At 38.6% G+C, this 24,433-nt stretch overlaps 1 protein-coding gene across 1 annotated transcript in view; it reads right to left on the reverse strand.

Moving 5' to 3' along the window:
- Positions 1-1,680: 1,680 nt before the first annotated feature.
- The window catches only part of LOC110933641 (programmed cell death protein 2), a 46,261-nt gene continuing 23,508 nt past the window's right edge, over positions 1,681-24,433 (reverse strand). The window contains exons 3-9 of the mRNA XM_022176853.1: positions 8,947-9,089; positions 8,774-8,874; positions 8,558-8,648; positions 8,354-8,457; positions 8,069-8,190; positions 3,351-3,461; positions 1,681-1,839 (exon numbers count right to left, since the gene is read on the reverse strand). Of these exons, the coding sequence (XP_022032545.1) occupies positions 1,681-1,839; positions 3,351-3,461; positions 8,069-8,190; positions 8,354-8,457; positions 8,558-8,648; positions 8,774-8,874; positions 8,947-9,089 (831 nt within the window). The remainder of the gene's footprint in view (positions 1,840-3,350; positions 3,462-8,068; positions 8,191-8,353; positions 8,458-8,557; positions 8,649-8,773; positions 8,875-8,946; positions 9,090-24,433) is intronic.

The raw sequence follows: 24,433 nt of genomic DNA on the forward strand, positions 1-24,433 counted from the left end.
TGGAGATGGCGGAGTGTGATCTTTAGGGTTTTAGATCAGGGTTTGTTGGAAAAGTTTCTAGCTTGAAGATGGTCAAATTGACGAGACTGTGGTATAACCGGAGATGATGTCGTCGGTGGTGATGATGGTTGCATGTAGGGTTGTCGTCGCTGGTGGTGATGGATAAAAATTAGATTGCATGTAGGGTTTGGTGGAGTTCGAACGATTCCGTTTGTAAAGAAAAACTTACAAATCGCAGATGATCAAAGTGCAGGTTGTTGGGCGTCGGTGTGGTGGTGATGCGAAAAAACTTACATACTTAGTGGAGACTCTGTGAGAGGTGAACGAAAGGTCGAATTGAAGGATTCCGTTGGCAAATTAATCTCACATTTCATTGCATGGTAATAATAACAAAAGGGAATCCGTGCAAGAAACGAGTATTAGCGACGAACGTTTATGGCCAACCGTGTTTTCAAATTTGTCACGCTCCTGCGTCCGTGGAAGGACTTCTGAGCATGGGATGAATCGGCGTATCATGTTGAAGAGTGCATGTATCAAGCAGCAGACACGTGTTCGACAAGTTGAAGCGTCGATGGACGCATAGTGTGACAACCCGAGTTTTCAAGGTCTTTCCTCGACACGTTACTTGTTTCACAACTGTGTTTTCATAATTCGTTTGCATTGTAATTTGTGCACGTTTGGTATATGATTGGTGTATTGTATTATTGTTTGGTTAAATAATGAACTTATGAACTGTTTAAAGTTTATAAACTCAACACATGCATCCTCATAACTGACAAAACATAGGATTTTCGTCACAATCCTTACTCGAAGAAACATAGGACTTTCGTCATCACCCTTACTCGACGAAACAATAGTTTTTTATCCACCGACACTAGTTTGAAAAAAAAAAAACTCATCAATTTAGATAAATATTTACTACTGAATTAACATCCACTTAATTCTGCTAGTAAAGATATCAAACCAACCCAACTTATCACAAACACTCTCATTTACATTCTTTTCATTTATGTTTATTTTTGTCTTTTGTTAAAGGTTATTTTGTACTTTTTTTATCACAAACACTCTCATTTACATTCATTTCATTTATGTTTATTTTTTTATACTTACATGCTTACTTTTTTTTTTTTTACTTTTTACCATTCACTATTTAAACAAATAAAAAACAAAAAAAGTAAAGGCTTAAGTACTTCTCAATTTAGGGTTTCTAAATTTCTATTTGCTATGTCATCACTCTCCTCATCAATTACATATGCTTCTTCTTAACTATTAATTTGAGATGGTTATATTTATGATTATTAAGAATTTTCGGATAATTATGTCAACTAATTACGTTAAATTGTATTTATTTTGGTCGATTCAGTCTAATGTTTGGGATTATGAAAATTGTTTACTTTTTACAAATTAATTTATATTCGTTTGTGTTCATGCACCGTTTATTAATTTAAAACATATATACCACCTGTTTGTCCGGCAAAAACTTAACGAAAGGCCTAGTATGGTTCGGCTCATTTTCAGCCCTAATCGAAACAAAAATTCCACAATAACAACAAAGGGAGAGTCCAATTCATCATACTATATTAGATGAAAAAGCAAGCATACAGCGCAATCATCACCAGTAAATAATATATAAAGATAATTAATTAAGATAATACGATCTTATTTATAATTAAAAGAGTGTTATCTTGATTGAGATGTAAGCTGAACCCAAGAGAATTCTTCTACATATGACAAACTGCCATCACAAGAAGCTTCACATGTATACACAACAATGGTTGCCCAATCAAGTGACTTGTAATCATTTTCAACTTTAAGGAAGTAAAGCAACTGTGGCAAAATCTGCACCAGTGTCATGCATGTTAATATGAAATTTTAAATGTAAGAAACCAACATGTGGGTAAATAGGTAGAGCCCGGCCAACGGGTTGAAATGGGGCATATCTTAGTACTGTTCAAAACATTCTAGTGGGGTTAGGTTGACCTGTAAGCACTTTTTGTCCATTTTCTATACTTTTTGTAAGCGTTTATTACCACCAAAATGTAATGATCTTTTATGCGTTTGTCATTGTATGTGTGATTAATTGATTCCATACAATGATAAACACAAAATAAAAAGTTTGTCAAATGGAAACAGACCAACAGTTCTTCCACATAGTGATGAAATAAAAGTTTGTTACATCAAATAGTAAAAAAAAAATAATAACTTACTAATAATGATGCGTGTATTAAGATAAGTAAGACAATATTATTACAGCAATAATAACGCATATCAAGAGATTGTATGCGCTGAAAATCCACTTTAATTAGAATAAATTTCAACCCAGTGGCGGAACTAGAAGATAAATTCAGGGGTATCCCAAAAAAATATGGACCTAGGAGTATTGATACATAAAATGGAGACGATTATTTTTTCATTAATGTTTCACGTCACCGACAACAGTTGCGCAACCAGAAACGTTTTACATGGGGGCGGAAATTTTTAGTTGCTATTTGTTCATCGCTATATAATAATTTTCTCAGTCAGGTTCGGATCGGGTTGGATCATATAAAAAAAAGATAATCACTCCAAAATCAGATTTCTCAGAAGTTAATTGAGTCCGGTTCTAATCTAGTACAACTTTCACTCCAAAATCAGAACTAGCTAAAATCCCCAATCAAAGACAACTTTATAACCCAGTCATCTTAGAACACATGAGTCGTTAATCATATTAAAAGCACACGAGTCGTTATTCAAACATTACTAGCCCAACTAAAATTTATAGTTGCAATTTTATTCATTAAAACCAACAAACATAATGGCAGCTCAAACTTTCTTTTATATTTTTAAAATTAATGACTTTATAAAACATTAATATGCTTTTCGAGTCATTTATCTTTACAAGACTGTGGAACTTCAAAATTAATATCCTTTGACTTTATTTATCATTGTTTATGAGACATTTGTCAATTCCAAAATAACACATTTATTTCTTCCAAAAAAACATACTAAACATATCATCTTCTTCGTTTCATCATACCTGCAACCCTAATTTTTTTTTTTATCAAACATTTCTTCTTCTTCCAACACTTTCTTCTTCTTCAGAAAGTTGAGGGAGAGTAATTGAATAATTCTATGGAAAGAACTCAGGATATTTACGTATGTGTAACACTCTTTTTTCAGGGAAGCGCCATTGGCCGACAAAGTTGAGGGGTAGCCTGGGCTACTCATCACTACTACATAGATCCGCCCTTGTTTCAACCCGTTCACCTTCTAGCTAGTTACAAAGCCCAAATTGACCCATTCATAAGCAAATGAGTCAAATTTACCACATTAAAAAAGCCATTTGTGAAGAATAAAATGAGGTACAATACCTGAAATTCAAAGGCCCGATCACTACCACATGAACTGCATTTAGGTATATCAGCTTTTGATGGCCGGCCACTTAACATGGGCCACAATGGTTCAGAAGTCTCATGTCTACAATACCAACAGTAAGAAAACAAAGATTAACCCACATGGGATATCTCAATTTTTTTTTAGTATAACTATTATTTTATATGTTGGGTTCGTAGGCTTTAGGGTAGCGGGCCCTAATTAGGGTTAGCCGGCTCTGGCCCACTTAGTTAACTTGTTGACCAAGTAGGAAACCCTAATCTTATTCTATAAATACCTATGATGTAATTGTAATCTGTGTCATTCTGAAAACAGTTGTGAGCATCTAATAAAAGTAAAACCCTAGTTGCAACCCGTGGACGTAGGTCACCTTGACCGAACCACGTAAATTCTCGTGTTCTTTATTTTCTGCTAGTGTGTGTGTTTGTTTCGCTTCCGCTCGAGCCTACTCTGATCCGATACCCCTAACAAGTGGTATCGGAGCCAAAGGTTCAGTTAAATACACGGTTCACACGGTTATCGCAGGAGAGGGAGAGAGAGCTGGACGAGAGATCTTGATCTGCTGTTGCTGCCATCGCCGCTGACTTGTTTACGGCCCGTCCCTATTCTCTGGTTACGGCTCGTAAGGTCTAGGGTTTGCATCGTAGGGTTTGCTGTTGCAGATCTGATGGTTTTGGGGTGTTTGGTGATTAGGGTTTCGGTTCTTGAACCCTGGTTATTCGCTGATTTTACGCTCGGGTTTGCAGGAGAAGTCGCTAGTTCGGGAACTTCGGGTTTCTGGTTTATTGAAAGTTGCCCGAGTTTCGGTTGCTTGGTTCCTTGTGGTTTTTTCTGGTTTTCTCGTTTGCTATGGCTGAAGACGTGAAGTTCCGAATCGAGAAGTTCAACGGTACTGAATTTGCATGGTGGAGAATGCAAATAGAGGCGTTGCTTGGTGAATGCGATTTGGATGTGGTACTGGAAGAAAAACCTGCTGGAATGGATAAAGCTGCCAAAGCAATTTGGAACTCAAAGGACAAAAAGGCAAGAGGTAAAATTACATTGGCTTTGACGAGGAGCGTTGCATGTAATATCATGAAAGAAACAACTGCTCGTGGTATGTTAACAGCTCTGTCACATATGTATGAGAAGCCGTCTGCCAGTAATAGGGTATTCTTGATGAGGGAACTGTTTAATATGAGAATGAACGAGGGCAGTTCAGTTGCTGATCACATTAACGAAGTCAATTCAATTTTGTCCAGGTTAGCAATTGTGGGCATGAAGTTGGATGATGACACTCAGGCTGTGGTTTTGTTATCTTTCTTACCTGATAGTTGGTCAGGATTTGTGACGACGGTCACTGAAACTGCTGGAACTGGAAATTTGAAGTTTGATCGGGTCCGGGATAGTGTTTTGGGTGAAGACGTTCGCTGGAAGAACACTAGTGGAGGATCTACTTCTGGTATGCTCAGTGTTAGCAGGGGAAAAGGTAATAACAAAAGCAGTGGAAGTCGTGGGAAAAGCTTATCTAAAGCTGGGAAGAATGTGAGGTGCTGGAACTGTGGTGAAAAAGGGCATGTTAAAAACGAGTGTCCTGATCCTAAGAAAGAGGATGGTAACCAGCATGTAAACAGCGTTGTGTCAGATGAATCTGACGGTGACGTACTAGTTTGCTGTGAAGAGTCTATAGATTCGTGGGCTATGGATTCTGGTTCTTCATTTCACGCCATGCACAGCGGGGAGACGATGGTGAATCTGAAAAAAAGGAGACTTTGAAAATGTACGATTAGCTAATGGTCATGTTCTTAATGTTACGGGTATGGGAGATGTCAATCTGAAGACTCCACTGGGCATTACATGGAACTTAAAGAACGTCAGGGTAATTACAGGTTTAACGAAGAAACTTATTTCTGTTAGTCAACTGGATAAATAGGGACTAGATGTTAAGTTTGGTGGTGGAAAGTGGAAGGTGATTGATGGAAATCTTATTGTTGCCTGTGGGAGGAGACAAGGATCGTTGTATCTAGTTGAGATACCTGTTGAGGGAGTAGTCGTCCCTGTACAACATAAAGTCTGGTTCACTGAATCTAGTAAGCAGAAGAGGGTTCAATTTGCGAACTTGAATCCTGGTTCTTTGGGGATGTCAGTTGAATGTGGTCAGGGGTCTAAGTTTAAGCCAGTCAGGGGATTTGGTGATAGTGGGAGCACGGGTCGTGTTCCAGGTACAAACACAAAGAACCGTTGGGTTTTGAAGACGAATGTTCCGACTAAAGAAAAAAGCTCTCCTGGAAATAGTTTGCAAAATGTGGAGAGTGGTATTAATTCTCGGTGTATCTCTGGAGCTGGTGGATCGTGCAAGCCGATTGAGATAGAGAATGGGTCTGATAAGACTGTTGGGTTGGAGCTTGTGGGAGCTTCAACTGGTCTCTCAGGTACTTGATGAGAAGTGTGGTTGCAACTAGGTGGCTTGGATGTGACTGAAGTCTTAGCTTGTTCTTGGAACTGGAGGCTTGGAAGACTTGAACGTAAAGATTGCTGAAGTTACTGGTGATGGGTTTCTTGGATGCACTTTGTGGACTATGCAAAGCCTCCGAGTGGGAGATTGTTGGGTTCGTAGGCTTTAGGGTAGCGGGCCCTAATTAGGGTTAGCCGGCCCTAGTTATTAGGCCCACTGAGTTAACTTGTTGACCAAGTAGGAAACCCTAATCTTGTTCTATAAATACCCATGATGTAATTGTAATCTGTGTCATTCTGAAAACAGTTGTGAGCATCTAATAAAAGTAAAACCCTAGTTGCAACCCGTGGACGTAGGTCACCTTGACCGAACCACGTAAATTCTCGTGTTCTTTATTTTCTGCTAGTGTGTGTGTGTCTGTTTCGCTTCCGCTCGAGCCTACTCTGATTCGATACCCCTAACATTATATCCATCTTAACTAAAACGTTTGTTTTTCATTTCAAGATTCTTAACCCTTACACTTCCAATTGATATGAATGTCAGTAACATCTTAGCTCCAAAACAGTGGTATTTACATAGCGTACTATCATAATACAATTACAGTAAGAACTTGGACCCATTTACTTATTCGTGAGTCGATTCGTGGTTCATCCCTAATAGGCCAAATGGGTAAAAATAAATCAAGGAGTCAATCAAGTTGAAAATCATCCAAAATGTATTTTAATGAAACCTCCGAAATATCAATCTTCCGTTCATATGTTAAAATGTAAATTAAAACAAGGTTTCGCAGTCACCTTAATATTTGTGCTGGGTGCCGGGCTATTATTTGGGTGAAATACAGGGTCGGCTCAACCATTTTGGTGGCCTTAAGCGAAGTACAAAATTGAGGCCTTAAAAAAAGAGTAAATTACGTTTTTGGCCCCTGTGATTATATCACTTTTACTATATTAGCCCAAAATAAGAATTTTTAACATATTTGCCCCATGGTTTCTATAACTAACCATTTTGTCCCTTAAGTCTAACCATTTTGGCCCCTATTGTCTCTATAACTAACGATTTTGGCCCCCATGATCTCTAGACGTAGGGGCCAAAATGGTTAGTTATAGAGACCATGCGGGCAGATATGTTAAATATTCTTATTTTGAACTAATATAGTAAAAGTGATATAACCACAGGGGCCAAAAACGTAATTTACACAAAAAAATGGTTGTACAGTTAAGAATGAAAAACATACCTCTTGTACCCCATTCACAAACCTAATGCCTTGATAAAAAGACTATTTGTATTTAATAAAAACCCTCCTCCTTTATCCAGGGGGACCGGCAAGATAAACTAAAATTAGGATTCATGCTTTCTATATCTATTGGACATTATAGATTCAAAAATATAACAATTAACACAAAATCTAATCTAAGAATTCAATTATAAAAAAAAATCAACAGTAATCTTAAATTAGGATTTAGGGCAAGTAGTGCACGAGTACCTTAGAAGTTAGATTTTGCGCCTTTGCTGCTATGTGAGCAATCTGCCACTCAGGAACAGTAAAACAGCTGTCCGCCAACAACCGTTCGTAATTTTAGATTTCGAAATCTGATTGTTAATTTGCCAGAACTCATAATCAAGAACAAAATTGCAAAATAGTTTCACTGTGGAAGAATAAATCAAACAGATTATTGCATAAATAGGGTAAATTCAACAAAAAGATGTTAACAAAAAGACGTTAGAAGATTGGATAACTAAAATCGGCGCTACAATTTCTCATATCTCCATTTGTGCGGCGCCTAAACCTAGCTTCCATATCAATCATAATTGTTTCCATGGATTCGATTGGCTTTGGCAGTTTCACGCGCTTCCTTTGCTGCCGATTGATTGCCCTAGATAGATAATCTTCTGTCGTTCCCCAGTCCCCATAATCACGCACAGTTCCCTTTCTTTTTGTTGTTCAAGCATTCTGTATTCTCAATTGAATTGTTAAACCAAGACTAGTGGCCCAAATGCAGGTGAGAAGTGGGCCGGCTTCTAATACCACACCTTGTTTATAAGCCCAAATGCAATATAGGCTATATAATTTTTTTTGGCTGGAGGCCCTATAAAATATGTGGCCTAAAGCCCTAGCTTGAGTTAGATGGCCCATGGGCCGGCCCTGGTGAAATATGCCCAACTCTTTGCATCACCTTCATCCTTTAACCAAAAAAATGAAATTTTGTAAAAAGCAAATCATATGCACATAACATATAGAGTACTCATTGAAACAGTTTATACCTCATTATCACTACCTAATGCATTTCCATGTGCGTTGATGTTTGACATTTCAGAGTCAGACTCAGGGTCAGATTCATCCACCTCGATGATCTCATATTCTGGCCAGGTAGCACTGCTTGCAGCTGTTTAGAATAAATAATAGGAATATATACTACAAATGAAGTATTCTGTATTCCTTCAAAAGAAAAGTGTTGCAACTTTCAGAGAATAAGGACTTCACCACAGTCACTTCATAATTCAGTATCACATATAAGCAAAAATCACCTAAAAAGAAAGAATACTAGCCTTTTGGTATATCCTCTGAAGAGTTGTTAGGCCCAGAATTAGATGGCTGAAGCATAAGATCTATTGTTCTACATTGGATTTTATGAGTTGAACTCCAGTGAATGGCCCTGGATAAAGATAAAAGAACAAGAATGAATAACCAAAGTTACCAAACAGAAAAAAAACAAAAAACAAAAGCTAAAAGATATTAGCAGTGCAGTAACAACCTGGTGCGTCTTGGAACAGTAACGTGCTCTTTTGCAGTTGCTACAAACTTTATCTCCTTTCCAGGTACCACACCAACTACAAAATGGAGCTACGAAAACCATGAAACTAATTCTTAAGTAGGATTAATTTCATATATACCCTTACAAACTTATGTAATAGTCTAGGTAACCAAATGGAACTACAGAAGATTAAGAAAAAGCAAAATTTCTCTACCCGCTGCTGCGACTAAAGGCTTGTCATTGCCATCGGTTTTAGGTGGTTCACTGGAGTAAAACTGAGTGTGGCAAGGAAGTTGACAACGGAAGACCTTAATACTTGATTAAAAAAAGGTAACAAACATTAAAAAAGAAACAATCTCATATTAAAAGAATATGAATTAAGAATACCTCCTAGAGGCCTTTTCTGGGTGGTGTTTCCATTGTTCATGTTGGTCTTGGAGAAGGCATGACATTGATGTGCACATGAATACAAATAAGGTTCTATGGTATGCCAATTCCGATAATTTCTCTTCAGAGGGAGGAGCATAAAGCTACAAATAAATTATTAGAAAGGTTATTGTGATTGAACTTGAAGTTTCTGGATTGCTTTTTTAAGATACCGACATAGACACATAGTCATACGTATTGTAAATGTTTTCTAAAATTCAAGAGTTGGATGAACAACAGCGTGTATATATGCAGTTTGAAATTGCTTATTTCAAAATGATTATTATTGATGGTTACAGCTTTCCTTTAGAAAAATATATAAACCCTTTTTTAATAAACCAATTATCTGTTTAATTCTGCTTATAATAAGGATAAGCTGTTTAATCCAAACAGAAATAGGTATGAGCTCAGTGATCACCATAAAAAATTTACATGCATGCCAATACACTACAAGAAAATAGGGCTATTGCTACCACACTTTCGGTCGCAAAACGGTGGCAATTGCCCTTTTGCCACCATTTTGCCACCAAAAAATCGGTAAAAAAAGCACACGTAGCAATTGCCCTATTGCCACCTATTTGCTACCGTTTATTATTTTGCTACAGTTTTGCTACCGCTTTTTGTCATCGTTTTGCTACCGTTTTTGTTGCTACGGTTTTGCTACCGTTTTTCTCACCACTTTGCCACCGCTTTTTGTCACCACTATTGCTACCGCTTTCCGCTTTTTGTTGTCACCATTTTGCTACCGCTTTTTGTTGGTGCACTTGTGTCTGTACTTTGTCTGTATTCGGTCATGATGTAAAACGATGTCTCTGTTAGTCATGTAAGTCTGACCAAGTCAACCATCCTCCTGGTTTGACTTGGCCAAACAGTTATCATATGGTTGTAAATTGTCTGTGTCGAAGGTTGGGTCATCGAAGGATTGTTTCTATCCTTCGATGAGCTCGAAAGATATCCCACGAAGGATACTGATGGACCTCGAAGGATATACCATCCTTCGAGGTATATGTGAATCCTTCGATAGCTGTTTGATCGAAAGATGATCTGTCGATCAGTAAACAGGATCCTTCGACCAGATGATCTGTTATGGGTATATATATACCCATGTTGTGTTCACTTGTGTTAGAGGGGGATAGACACTAAGGCAGACAAGGAGAGACACTTCTGTGAACACACACACACTTAGAGAGTTTGCAAAACAGATTTGTAAACATTGAGCTTGTAACCGAACCTTTCATACGTATTAATACAAGTGGTGTTAATCGGTGAATATTGTGTGTCTTGTGTTTGTGCTTGTTTCATCTTGGTTTGCACTCTAGCTTGGATTCCGCACTTGCTAGTGTGTTTCACATAACAAGGTTAAGGTTTGACCTCATCCTCCGAGGGACCTACAAGTGGTATCAGAGCCGTGGCTCTTTTCCTTGTTAAAACCGGGTTTGTTCAAGACTTTGGAGTGGTTGGACACTTGGTTTAGCACCCGTTTTTAGTGTTTTTCTTGGATTTCTTGACATAAAAACGTGTTCTAAACTAACCGGGTGTGTTAAGGGAAGGTTTGGGTAACTTAAAACTTGGTTTTAAGAATCTTGGTGATTTCCGGCCAAATTCCGGTCATAATTCCGGTGACCGGTTTCTGGATAAGACTTTCCATTTTAGGCAATATTTTATTTGAAAAGTCTGAGTTGGTAGAAAGCATGGTCAGATCATACCCTTCTGCCGAAAGTTGACTACCAACCCATCACCTTTTTCACCAACCTGTCATTTTTCTGTCAGTAGTGTTCGAAGGATATCCTTCGAAGTCGAAAGATCATCTTTCGATTAGAGGAGGTTCGACAGATATTGATCCTTCGAACATCCTTCGAAGGCTGTGATTTATCTTTCGAGCCAGGGAATCTATTCGAAGGATATATATATTCGAAAGATAAGGATCTTTCAATTGTGAATCTTTCGAAAACATTGTTCGAAATTCAACAGTGATCTTTCGAACACTGTTGATCCTTAGAACAAGTAGTATCTTTCGATCTTGGTCTGTTTGGACTTAACAGTTTGTGTTTGTCTTGTCTTTCGATCAGAACAGGGATCCTTCGGCTGGCTGTTATCATTCGAAATATTCATATAGACTTTATTTTTCTTATCAAACATGAATCTGAGTTGGTGGGGAACTCCGGCTCCAGATAGTGGTAAATACACAAGTACAGGTTCCACTCCCTCATGGTGGGGTACACCGGCTCCAGATAGTGGAAAGTACACGAGTACAAGTCTATCTCCTTCATGGGCCGAATCTCCGGTGTCAACATCTTCGCAAGCAAATGCCATATCGTCAAGTCAATGGGCATTAATATCAAATCAAACTCCGAGCATTCAAAGTATCTTATTGAGCGAAAGCGAAACCGGAAGTTTGAATCGACCTCCAAAGTTGATGCACTTAAACGAGTATCCGGGCTGGGTTGATAGATTTCGTACATACGTTCTTGGTCAAAATACCGAACTGTGGATACGTTTCACTACAGATTTCGATCAAGCTATAGAGGTTGTTGCTTCAGATACTGCTACGTTTGCCGATCTTCCTGAAGATCAAAAGAAAACGTATGATCTAGAAAAGAAAGCATACGCCATTCTCACTCAGGCGTTAAGCAAAGATATCTACCACCAGTTTGTCAGTTTCAAGACAACGAAGAAGTTGTGGGACGGGTTGAAAACCAGAGGAGTAGGGAATGAAGCAACACGTCAATTGCGTCATGATCTTCTCAAGAAAGAATTTGACTGTTTCACGTGCATGGATAAGGAGTCTTTGGGAGACATGACAAGCCGGTTTTATCACTTGCTTACAGAGTTGAACAATTTTGGAGTAGCGACAACTACAGCAGAAGTGGTGAAGAAGTTTGCTGATGCTTTGCCTCCCCAATGGAGTAGTTTCTTGGAAATCTTGAAGTATAACGGAGTGTTGAGAACTACAAATATCAACGACTTCGTGCAGCTTTTAGAAAACAAGGATCAGGAGGAAACATTAAAGGCAAAAAGAGTTCCATTGCCACAAAATCCAGAAATGTATTATGGAACTTCCAGTTCTTCGTCTGCAAGAACCGGTCCACATGCTCCACTACAAACTGCGTTTGTCACAAGCACGGATATGTATGGCAATCCAGTGCAAGTTCCTGTCAAGCCAGCTCCCACCACAGACATGTATGGAAATCCAATACAACCACCTCCTCCTCCTCCTGCTCAACAACATGCGTGTTATGGAGGAACATCATCTGCTGGTCAGCAATCAAAACCAAATACAGTACAGCTCGACACTTCAAGCCTCTCTAAGGTCAGTGTAGAAGTAGCAAGGGAACACATGGAGCTGCTTAATACTATAGTGAGCGCGTACTGTGGGTTAGTGGAAGGTCAGATTGGCAACATTAATCTGACACAAGAAGACTATCGGCAGATTGATAAGGAAGAGATGGACTTGATGGATATCAAGTGGGCCTTTGCTAGTGCTGTAAGAAGGGCAAAGGATTTCATGGAAAGTACTGGCAGAACCAGCTTGGAAAGTAAGAAAGACACCAAGTATGGGTTCGATAAACAGGCAGTAAAGTGCTTCAACTGTGGTGAATGGGGTCATTTTAAAAGGGAATGTACAAAGCCAGCACAGCACGGGAACCAGAACCCCTTCAGAAACCAAGGTAACCAGCAGAACCAGAACAGGAACAATGAGCGTACATTAATACCTGTCAACAACCAGAGTCAAGCTGGACCATCAAATGCCAACAGGGCACTTGTGGTTCAAGTGGATGAAGGTTGTGACTGGTCAATCCAGTTGAGTGGTGATGCTCAGGATGGTACAGCTTGTTTTGCTAAAATTGTGAAGGAGGCAGTTCACACCAGTGGTGGAGAATCTTCCGCCAGTGGTGGTGAATCTTCTGAAGATGAAGACTCTTCTGGGTACAGCAGGAGTGTTGATGAAGAATCATCCAGTTCAGGTGATGATCATGTGGGTGAGACAGCAAATGTTTCGGTTGATGCTGACATTGATGAGCTTTTGGAGGAAGCTGCAGCACTAAGTGATAGAAGATCTATTCTGGTGGATCAAGCTGCTTATTCTTCGTCTTCTCTCCATTCAGCCTTTATGGCTAATGTCGACGGTTCATCAAGTCAGGTATGTGTCGATGAACCCACTGTTGTAAATTGTGATGAATGTGATAGGTTGCGTGCTAGATGTGCTGATGTTGAGAAAAGTATGTCTGAGTTGCAAGGCAAACATGATGCTTTACAAGCTAGTTTGTTTGACTTGCAAGACAAACATACTACAGTGAATGAGAATTTGTGTGACTTGCAAAGTAAGCATGAAGCTTTGCAAGAAAAGTATGATGTGACTTTTATTCATAATCAGAAATTGACTGTGGACCTTTCCAAATGTACAGAAGCCAATATGTTTTATGAAAATTATGAAAAGGAGTTTAAATCGGTAATCGAAAAGTTAAAGAAAGATAAAACCGAGTTAACTAAAATGGTTTCCAGAAAACAAACTGACATTAATTTGTATATATCTCGCCTTGAGACAATGCAAAAAGAGATGGCTTGTGTAAAAACGGAAAGTGAGGCAATCCAACTCAAGTTAGATAGTTATTTGAGTTCTAGCTATGTGTTGGATCACATCATTGATGTCCAAAAGGAGAAAAGAGACGTCACGTGCATAGGCTATAAGAATTGTCCACCACCAGTGAGACATAATTATGATGCCATGCCGGATGAGGAGGACAGAGTGTTCTTTGAACCATCTGTGCCTCTAGATGTGAAAGAGTTTGCAGCAGGGCTCGGATATACAAAGGAAGTATCATCAGATTCGGATGTATCAGCAGATACATGTGTGTCTTCTGCTGAACTGAATCAGGATCCTCCAGTCATTACTGAGGATGCTGATTCTTCTGATGATGAATCTGATGATGCTGTCCCAGCAAAGTCTGACGCGGTAGTCAAAAATGAGGACATACCTCTCGAGAATCACATTCTATGTGATCCTCCTGCAAAACCCGCTAAGACTGTTGCAATTGAGTCCTCGTCTGCAAAAGAGTCGGAGAGTGTGAACTTGCTGTACACTCTTATTGGTGATGATAAAATCTATTCAGACGAAGACTTTCCCATTAAGAATGTGAATCAATCCTTAATCAGCAAAGTTTTTGAAAACTCGACAAGTAAGTTTTTGGGAAAGACAGGACCACGTGTTACAGTTACACAGTGTCCTCCTATTCCAAAGGCCGAAATTCGAAAACAATTTGGCAACAAGAAATTACCAACAGTGCAGAAACAGCAAAATCACACCAAGCCAAAAGCAAAATCACCGGCTCAAACTCAAAAGAAGCCGAATCGGAAGAAAAACAAGAATGTAAACTTTGTGAAATCGACGGGAACGGACAAAATTGAAACGTTTGAAAATAAATCTAACTTAGATTTTGTCAAGAAAGCTACTGTTCTGAAAAGAAATGAACAAACCAGTTCAAAGCCTAGTACCTCGGGTTCACAAAGTTCAACATCATCGGCTAAACGATCACATGATACTTCGGGGTTTGTTGAACGAAGATCATGTTTTGAGTGTGGAACAATTGGACATATAATTCGAAATTGTCCATATCTTCATAAACAAAAAGGAAAAGTTGATGTTCCCCATGACCAAACTGACCGTAAGCGATCTGTTTATGCAAAACAAGATCCCCGACTTGTAAAAGAAAGGGAAATGAAACAGAGACGCCAACAGGTCAAGAAAATTGAAAAGGCGATCAAAACCGATGTGGTTAACAAAACATTTGTTTCTGTCAAACCAGAAAATTCAAAAACTTCAGACAACCATGAAGTTAAAATTTTAAAGAACAACACTGGTAAAACAAAACAGACCTGGAAACCAAAAACGGTTAATGAATCAGGGGGACCATCACAGTTTACCAATCATCAAAGACAAGAAGTTATTGTTATTGATGAAAATGGAAGACCCAAGACCACAATGGCTTGGGTTCCCATCTCCAACTAATCATTTGAGTTCATGTGCAGGGTGTTCCAGGAGGAACTATCAGTAGTCATTGGATTGTTGATAGTGGGGCATCCAGGCACATGACAGGCGACATAAAGCTTCTCTACGACGTCAAATCTATTAGAGGAGGTTATGTTGCTTTTGCTGGAGATAAGGGAGGTTATATTACGGGTGAAGGAATGATATCCAACGGGATTGTCAGCTTTGACAAGATCAACTTTGTGTAACAACTTGATCACAATCTTCTTAGTGTTTCTCAAATTTATGACAAGCAATTCTCAGTGCACTTTGATGCTAATGGATGTTATGTGCTGAAACCCGGCTTCAAAATTCCAAAAGAATGGATTCTCTTGTCAGCTCCAAGGATAAATGATTTGTACGTCCTTGATATGAGCCAAGCTATTACTACGTCTGCACAAGCAACTTGTTTCGTTTCTAAAGCCACAGAAAAAGACTCTATCTCTTGGCACAGACGAATGGGTCACATTCACTTACGCAAAATGAATCATTTGGTTTCAAATGAATTGGTGAATGGTGTTCCTCTCAAAAATTTCCATCTTCAAGACGTCTGTGTTTCGTGCCAGAAAGGTAAACAAACGAAGAAACGACACCCTACAAAGAAGATCAACACGGTGGCAGTTCCTCTTGAACGTTTGCACATGGATTTGTTCGGTCCTGTCAAGCACAAGAGTATTCGGAATGATCAATACTGTCTCGTGATTACTGATGACTATTCAAGATTTTCTTGGGTGGCGTTCATGGCACACAAGAGTGAAACCTTTGGTATTATCAAAAACTTGATCATTCAGATTGAGAATTTGTATAAGTTGAAGGTTAGGCGGATACGTAGCGACAATGGTACTGAATTTAAAAATCATGCCATGGCGGAGTTTTGCACGTCAAAGGGTATTCTTCATGAGTTTAGTGCAGCTTATACTCCTCAACAGAATGGCGTCGCTGAACGTAAGAACCGCACATTGATCGAGACTGCTAGGACAATGTTGGTAGAGTCGCAGTTGCCCATTCCATTCTGGACTGAAGTTGTGGCCTCTGCATGTTACACATTGAACCGAGTCCTTACAGTCAAAAGGCACAATAAGACCTGCTTTGAGCTTCTTCAAAAACGGAAACCAGATTTGTCTTATCTTGAACCGTTTGGAGCTCCATGTACAATCATCGATCCTAATGGAAAGTTTGGGGCAAAAGCAATTGATGGATACTTTCTTGGGTATGCCACCCCTAACTTACGAGTCTGGAATCTAGAGACTAAAAGGGTCGAGGAATGGTCTGAGGTCAGAGTACAAAGGCACACCTTGCCAGTCAAATGTCCTGGTCAACCTTGGATGTTTGAGTACGATGACTTTTTCAATTCGATCAATGTTGAAGCCGTTGAAGAAAGTGCTGCGGCAAGGATGTTTTTCGAGAGTGACAATGCAACAGTTTCACCGGTGGTTCGTCCAAATCTTGTCAATCAAGAACCATCTTCGGTGAACACTAATACTCTTGACAATGAGGATTTTCATGATGCAACCGAGTTGAACGAATCTTCAGAGGATGATGAATTTCTAGATGCAGATCAAGAAGCTCCAACAACAGCAGTTCATGGTACTTCAGAGGGTACTCCTCCAGTGGATGCCCCTAGAACAGCTGAAGCTACTGCATCATCCTCTTCGTCAATTCTGGGCATTGATTTAGTTGTTGATCTCAATCTCAACAACCTGGGTATAAATATTCCAGTTCCAGAGAATCCAGAAACAAGGATTCATAATACCCATCCTCAACAAAACATCATCGGAAATGTGCAAAGTGGCATTCAAACAAGAAACATGTTGCGAAACAACAACAATGCAGGCCTGTATGCAGCTATTCGAGAATCCGGGCAACAAAACGATTGGTCTTTCGCGTGTTATGTTTCACAGGAAGAGCCAAGAACTTGGAAAGAAGCAATGAAAGATAACTTTTGGGTTGAAGCAATGCAGGAAGAACTGCAACAATTCCAGAAGCTTGGTGTCTGGAAACTCGTAGAGAAACCTGCTGGTTACAAGAAGATTGGTACTCGTTGGGTTTTCAAATGCAAAAAGGATGACCGCGGAGTTGTTATCCGGAACAAAGCATGTTTAGTCGTTCAAGGTTTTCGTCAGATAGAAGGAATCGACTACAACGAAGTCTATGCACCTGTTGCACGTCTGGAAGCAATTCGGATCTTTCTGGCTTATGCCTCATTCAAAGGATTCAAGGTCTACCAGATGGACGTCAAAAGTGCATTCTTACATGGTGTGGTTGAAGAAGAGGTGTACGTCGAACAGCCTCCAGGTTTTGAAGATCCTATCCATCCCGATCGGGTTTGGTTGCTCAACAAAGCTCTCTATGGTCTACATCAAGCACCGCGAGCTTGGTATGCAACCTTATCTAACTATCTGCTGGAGAACGGTTTTCGAAGAGGTCTTATCGACTGTACTCTTTTCATCAAAGAACAAGATGGAGATCTTCTTCTGGTACAGGTATACGTTGATGATATTATTTTTGGTTCTACTAATGATGTCTTGTGTAGAAATTTCGAGCGCATTATGCAGGATAAATTCGAGATGAGTGCTATGGGGGAAATGACTTTCTTTTTGGGCCTACAAGTGCAACAAACTGAGTCTGGGATATTCATCCATCAGACTAAATATGTTGGTGACATCTTGAGCCGGTTCCAGATGTCTGATGCAACGCCCATTGGTACCCCACTGCCACAAAATCACGGAATTACTCCAGACTTGAAGGGTGAAGCTGTTAGTCCTTCATACTATCGCGCAATGATCGGATCTCTTATGTACCTCACAGCATCAAGACCAGACATAATGTACCCAACGTGCATGCTTGCCAGATATCAAGTCAACCCGAAGGCCTCACATCTTGCAGCTGTAAAAAGGATTTTTCGTTATTTGAAGGGTTACCCTGACACCGGTCTATGGTACCCTAGGGATAATAACTTTGAATTGGTCGCTTTCAGTGATTCTGATTTTGGCGGATGCAAAATCGACGGCAAATCCACAATGGCTGGATGTCGGTTTTTAGGAAATCGCCTAGTCACATGGCAGTGCAAGAAGCAGACATGCGTCGCTACATCAACATGCGAAGCTGAATACATTGCTGCCTCAAGTTGTTGCTCCCAAGTTCTTTGGATCCAACAACAATTACGCGACTACGGTTTTGAATTCCTAACTACTCCTATTTACGTTGATAATTCTGTTGCATTACAGATCACTAGAAATCCTGTGCAGCACTCAAAGACCAAACACATCGAAATCAAATATCACTTCATACGTGATTGCTTTGAGAAAAGGCTAATCGATGTTGTTAAGGTCCACACCGATGACCAACGTGCCGACCTTTTTACCAAAGCATTTGACAAATCAAGATTTGACTTTTTATTATTGGTAAACGGCATTAAGGTCAAGCAAGAGTAAAACCAACATCGGAAAATCATTTTTGTAAATATCTTGTGTGTTTTAAATTTGTCTTAGTTTATTGATTTTAGGGGGAGTAAATCCAAAAATCTGAAAATCCAAAAACATCGAAAAATTTCAAAAACACAAAAACAATAGAAAAACAAAAATGAGTTTCCTGGCGAGCAAAAGAGAAAATGATAGTACATCAGTGGTCTATCCAAACCTCTTTAAACCTTAAATGAAAAACGATAAGCAGCTCTATATAAGATGTATCGGTAGGCTCACAATCAGTTTAAAGTGTGCAGGGTGATATAAACTTAAATCGACTGAAGACCAGGTGGGAACCATTCATTGGCATATGGTCTTAGTACCAAAATTTCGTTTGATAGATTGCCGAGGTTCTGAGATATTCGGTCTTTATGCTGCTTATCATCTGGGTATCATGGTTGTATCTTTTACCGAAAAATAACGGGGACGCAAGTCTAGATCTTCCATGATACTATACATACGTGTACATATTGCATACGACCTCAATAAGTGATAAACAATCACATGTCCAAACAAATAAGTGATAAAATATCACATTTATCCGGGAGTCAAGTTCGTCTCTCTGCTGTACGGAAGTACTGACCTGTTCACGGACTTGCTCCTGTGCCCTCATGCATATGAAAATCAAGTTCCTCATCAATAAGTGATTCTATCACATAGGGCTTGTTTTAAAATCAAAATAAGTGAGTATCTCACATCATATACGGTCAAACAGATGATAATCGGTATACTCACCGGTAAGATGAACCCTCGTGCATACCTTGATACGGGAATGTGTCGTGATGTGGATGAACACCGGTCGGTAAGTATAAATCATACCTTAACGTATCCCCTCGCCATGATTACATCTGATAAGTTGAGCTTAAGTGGACAACAATACCGATAATTGTTATAGGATGCTTATCTTAATGTTAACTAATTGAACAACAAGAGCGTTTTGGCATGACCGTACACTGATATGATTCTTTTACCCTCGAAACTCGCAAAAAGAATGTCTGTATATATTTATTTCCTGCTTTCAGTCTTTACATTTGAAAAATTCAAAAATACCAAAAAGATTTTAGGTATGTTTTAATATAAACTTTATAAAAGCCAAAAAGATTTTATTTCTATTTTATTTTCGATCGTACGATGTTGGATCTCGAGTCTTCGTTACCTGAAACCTGAACGAAAACCGAATTGACTAAATCTTCATAAGCGGTCGAAATTTGCAAGTTTTGAAAGTTAGAAACTAAAACTGACAAATTTACTAAACTTTCAAACTGTCGGACGGTGTTTGATTGTGACATGGTCATTCGTGTGTCACTTGTTTATGCTAACTATATTCCAAGCAGTTGTTCTCATTACGCGTTTAGATTTCTTGCATGTGCAGATTCTAAAGGCAAGGAGAACATGGTCGATGACAAGCTTTGGAATGAAGACACGACGTGAAGGCACTCAAAAGATGAAGATGATCGAGTTGCCGCTGACCATCATCAACACCACAAGGATCTCAAGCTGTAAAGATCAAGTCATTCACGAGCATAACTCAAGGGGGAGCTTATGTTAAGGGGGAGTTTGTCAACACACTTCCTACATGATACGGGTAGTTTGTTGATACACTTTCTGCTTTCAAGATGTGAAGACTTTGAAGATCCTCCGACATTGAAGACTTGAAAGGACATCAGAGTCTTGAAGACACGAAGATCAAAGATGATCAAGATCGAGACAAAGCTACAGCCAAGGGGGAGTTTGTTGGTGCACTTGTGTCTGTACTTTGTTTGTATTCGGTCATGATGTAAAACGATGTCTCTGTTAGTCATGTAAGTCTGACCAAGTCAACCATCCTCCTGGTTTGACTTGGCCAAACAGTTATCATATGGTTGTAAATTGTCTGTGTCGAAGGTTGGGTCATCGAAGGATTGTTTCTATCCTTCGATGAGCTCGAAAGATATCCCACGAAGGATACTAATGGACCTCGAAGGATATACCATCCTTCGAGGTATATGTGAATCCTTCGATAGCTGTTTGATCGAAAGATGATCTGTCGATCAGTAAACAGGATCCTAAAAGTATGAGTAAAAGTAGCTAATCGCGTGTTTTAGTACTAAAAGTATGAGTAAACTATAGCAGCTACTAGCTACAAATAAAAGAGCAATAAGACAAGCAAAAGAAGCAGTAACCCCTATGCAGTTACCTATACACTCCCCTAAAAGGTTCTATTCGCTAATTCACTCGACAACACTAAGAAAAAACTAAGGCTACGACAAACAAAAGTATAAGAAAAGCTAAGGCCCCAAAACAGACCTATACACTCCCCAAAAAGTCCATAACCCTAATATGACATCTCGAAGAACTCCTATCCCCAATCATGTCATTAGACACGTGCAAGTCTAGCAAACTCTGCCTAAGCAGCTAATCGCGTGTCAGTTTTGGTCCACCTCTTGTTTCCACGGTCCTTACCTTACCGAAACCATCGGAATTATTTCATTCAGGCTGACTAGGCCATTACTAATCACACTTATTGTAAACTACACTTAACAAACAGAACAATAAGCAATTCAAATTTCAAAAGAATAATCAAAAGCAAAGTCTAAAAGTACTAAAATAATCAACAGAAATCACTAAACATGTTTTTCCGATTTTATGAAATCACAACTTTCAATTTCAATTTCAGATTTTAAGTCGATTGACCAGTTTTTAGTTTTTATGTAAATCTCGACTATTGTTAGTATACAACGATATTATGAGCAATATATTCAGATTTGATCCAATTTGATCCGTCAAAACATTCTGTAACAGATGTATAGTATTCCAAAAGTTTGAAACTTCAATCGATATAGATGTAAACTCTCCGAAAACAATCTGAATTTATGAAAAAAAATGTCCGAAATGTTCGACTGAATCAAATCGTATCTCATCAAAAATCAACTGAAAACAGTTAAAATTAATCGAAAAGTTCAGAAGTTGACCGAAAATCATCCAAATTCATCAAAACTAGTCGAAAATCAATCGAAATGGTCCGAAATTCGACCGAATCAATCCGAAACTTGATCCGAAAGCAACCGAAACAGTTTGAAACTGTTTTGAATTGAAAAAGTGTGTTTTGTTATTCAAGTTTCATTATTTTTTAAAAAAAAAATCTGAATAAAAAAAATCAAAAACCTTCAGCTTTCGATTTATGTCTGTTCAAACTTGTCAGATCTGAATTCGAAGTGATTTTCGAATAAACTGTTTATCCGATTTCCGATTTAAGTGGTATCATGGCTTCGATAATAAACAATAAACATACCTCCAGATCTTGTTTGCCATGTACATACGGATCAGTAACAATGCCTAACCCATACACTTTTCCCTTTTTCATGCCCCCCGCAGCTTGTTTCCACAAGTCTTTGATCAAATTTGGGAGGTTCGTCCTTGTACTTCTCCACAAGATATTCCTCGTACTTAGCCTATTGAGATAAAGATGTAATTACATTATTGAAAATTTCATTAACTATTTTTTCTTTTAAAAAAAGTCATTTGGATTTACTTTAACTTACCCAAGTCTCCTCTGCCCTATCATCGACCCATACCAGATTTTCTTCCCGAATGTTCCCTTCTGAATCAACGTCCGAAACTAGCGAACTACTACCACTTGGATCTTTATCCAAAGGCCTGCTTCCTTTCCTACAATGTGTTTGTTTCCACATCTCACGAGGTAACGGGTCACGGCCCAATATCTTAGCCTATAAAGGAAAAAATATGAAGTCAATAAACTTGGTAATATTGACATAGTTTTTTTCTTAAATCTTTTACCGCTTTTTTTTTTTGCAGTCGCATAGCTCTGAGATCCTAGTGTATGTTTGCCCCCGGTTGCCCTGCTTCTAATTCTTTTATTCCTTTTAGACTTTGCTTTCCAGGTAGGTGTGTTCCAATTGTCAATCATTTCTTTCCAAGTATCAGTTCTTATCCATGCTGGTTTAAACTTAAGAATAACGGACATATCATTTCCAACGTGTAAACCTTCCTCTCCCGCCTTTTTTTTGGCCTTATTGCGTACTGTCTTTAACATATTGGGGAATTTACCAGCAATGCACTTCTCCCAACAACTATAAATTTCTGCATCGCATCTCTCTTCCCACTGAAAATAACTCTACGGAAAATAAAACATTATAAATCAGATCGAAATATCGTGAAAATGTTTGAATATCACACTGAAACAAATTGAAACAAATCTATTCTTTGTTATATTTAAACAATTAGTTAAACAAATTGTTATATGTTAACTGAACCATATCAGAATTTTATGAAATGGCCCAATCACAATACCCCGAGATCAATTACGAAGAACAAGACTTGGTTGTTCCTCTTCCAGCACTTATTTCTACAGCAGAAAGCTTCGAGAAGAAGGGCAATTCTTGGTAACAACATTCATATATCATTACACTTTTCGCTGCCGCTTTCAATATTCGTTTTTAAAGCGAAAAAACATTCCAAAGATGTTTGAAACATATCTTCTAAGATATCTAACAAAACCGAAAAAAACATTCCAAAGATGTTTGAAACACCACTATTTCTGTTCAGATATAATTTGTTGATAATAACTTATAAAAACTAACCGGTCAAACATGAATTCGCAGGTTTGTCATATCCAGTTATTGAATCTTACAGAACCGAATCGATAAACACCACTATTTCTGGTTCAGATATAATTTTCATCCTGATGATGACCAAACATATACGATAGAGTATTTGGTTTTAGTTAATCAACTGAATTTATATTAAGTATTCGTTTTAGTTAAATTTCGACGTAGCAACAGTTTTATAAAGTGTTATACATGACATATAACAAGTGGTTTGACCCATACAACACTTTTATAAGCTGTTAATACTGGAATCGCTCAAACAGTCGCCTCTTGTGCTCATTAGGAACGTCTCTCCAGCTGTCCCATGGACCAGACCACAAAGCCCTTAAAATACTTCCAATAATCCGAGTAGACGTCCCTTGATTACTAAATCTACAAAATGAAAGCAACAAATCAAAATGAAATTAGCAACGGTTTAAAATGTACGTAAAGAAACAATATTAATATATATGACTTACTCCCCATCTTTAATATAAATCCACTCGCGGTTGATTGGTTCGGGTACTTGGACTTGGGAAGCGCATCCTCGTCTTGCAGGACCAACACGAAACGTAGACTCATCATCATCACTACCCTCAATGGGAGAATGAACAATAGACGCATCATCACCCACTTGATTGCCACCTCGTCCAACAACTCGATCACCAGCTAGACAACTAGATTGACTACTACCTCCACCAACACCTCGATCACCAGCTAGACGACTAGATTGACTACTACCTCCACCAACACCTCGATCACCAGTTTGACCACCACCTCGCCCAACACCTCGATCACCAACTAAATGACTAGATTGACTACTACCTCCCCCACCACCTCGCCAAACACCTCGACCACCAACTTGAGCACTACCTCGACCACTAGCTTGAGAACTACCTTGACCCATAGTACGTGCCATTATGTCTACAACAAAATCAATAATAGATATTTAGAAAACCATTAAATAAAAAAAAAACTAGCTAGAATTACTTTGAATGTTACTACGCCAACTAATGAGAAACAAAAACATTATTGGAACGAACAAATAAATTATACATTATTCAAAAAAGTAAACTAACCATTATATATATATATATGTTTAAAACCATTATAGCAAGTCATTAACCATGATGAAAATGTTGGTAACAATTTTTCTTTTGTGGTAAAATATGTAAAGAAAAGTATTAAGCATGTTTCATTGTTATATTAAGGTGGCTTAGATTGAAAAGGTTGGTAACAATTTTTCTGGTAAAAAATAATACAAAGAAAATTGGTACAAGAAAAGCATAAGCGTGTGAAATATTATGGTGGCTCACACTACTAAGGAATCTTTATTGGTGCTTTCAACCATATATTTCCATTTTAAAGTGTGA

The sequence above is a fragment of the Helianthus annuus genome, chromosome 4 (assembly GCF_002127325.2).
Source record: "Helianthus annuus cultivar XRQ/B chromosome 4, HanXRQr2.0-SUNRISE, whole genome shotgun sequence".
In the NCBI taxonomy this organism is placed as follows: Eukaryota; Viridiplantae; Streptophyta; class Magnoliopsida; order Asterales; family Asteraceae; genus Helianthus; species Helianthus annuus.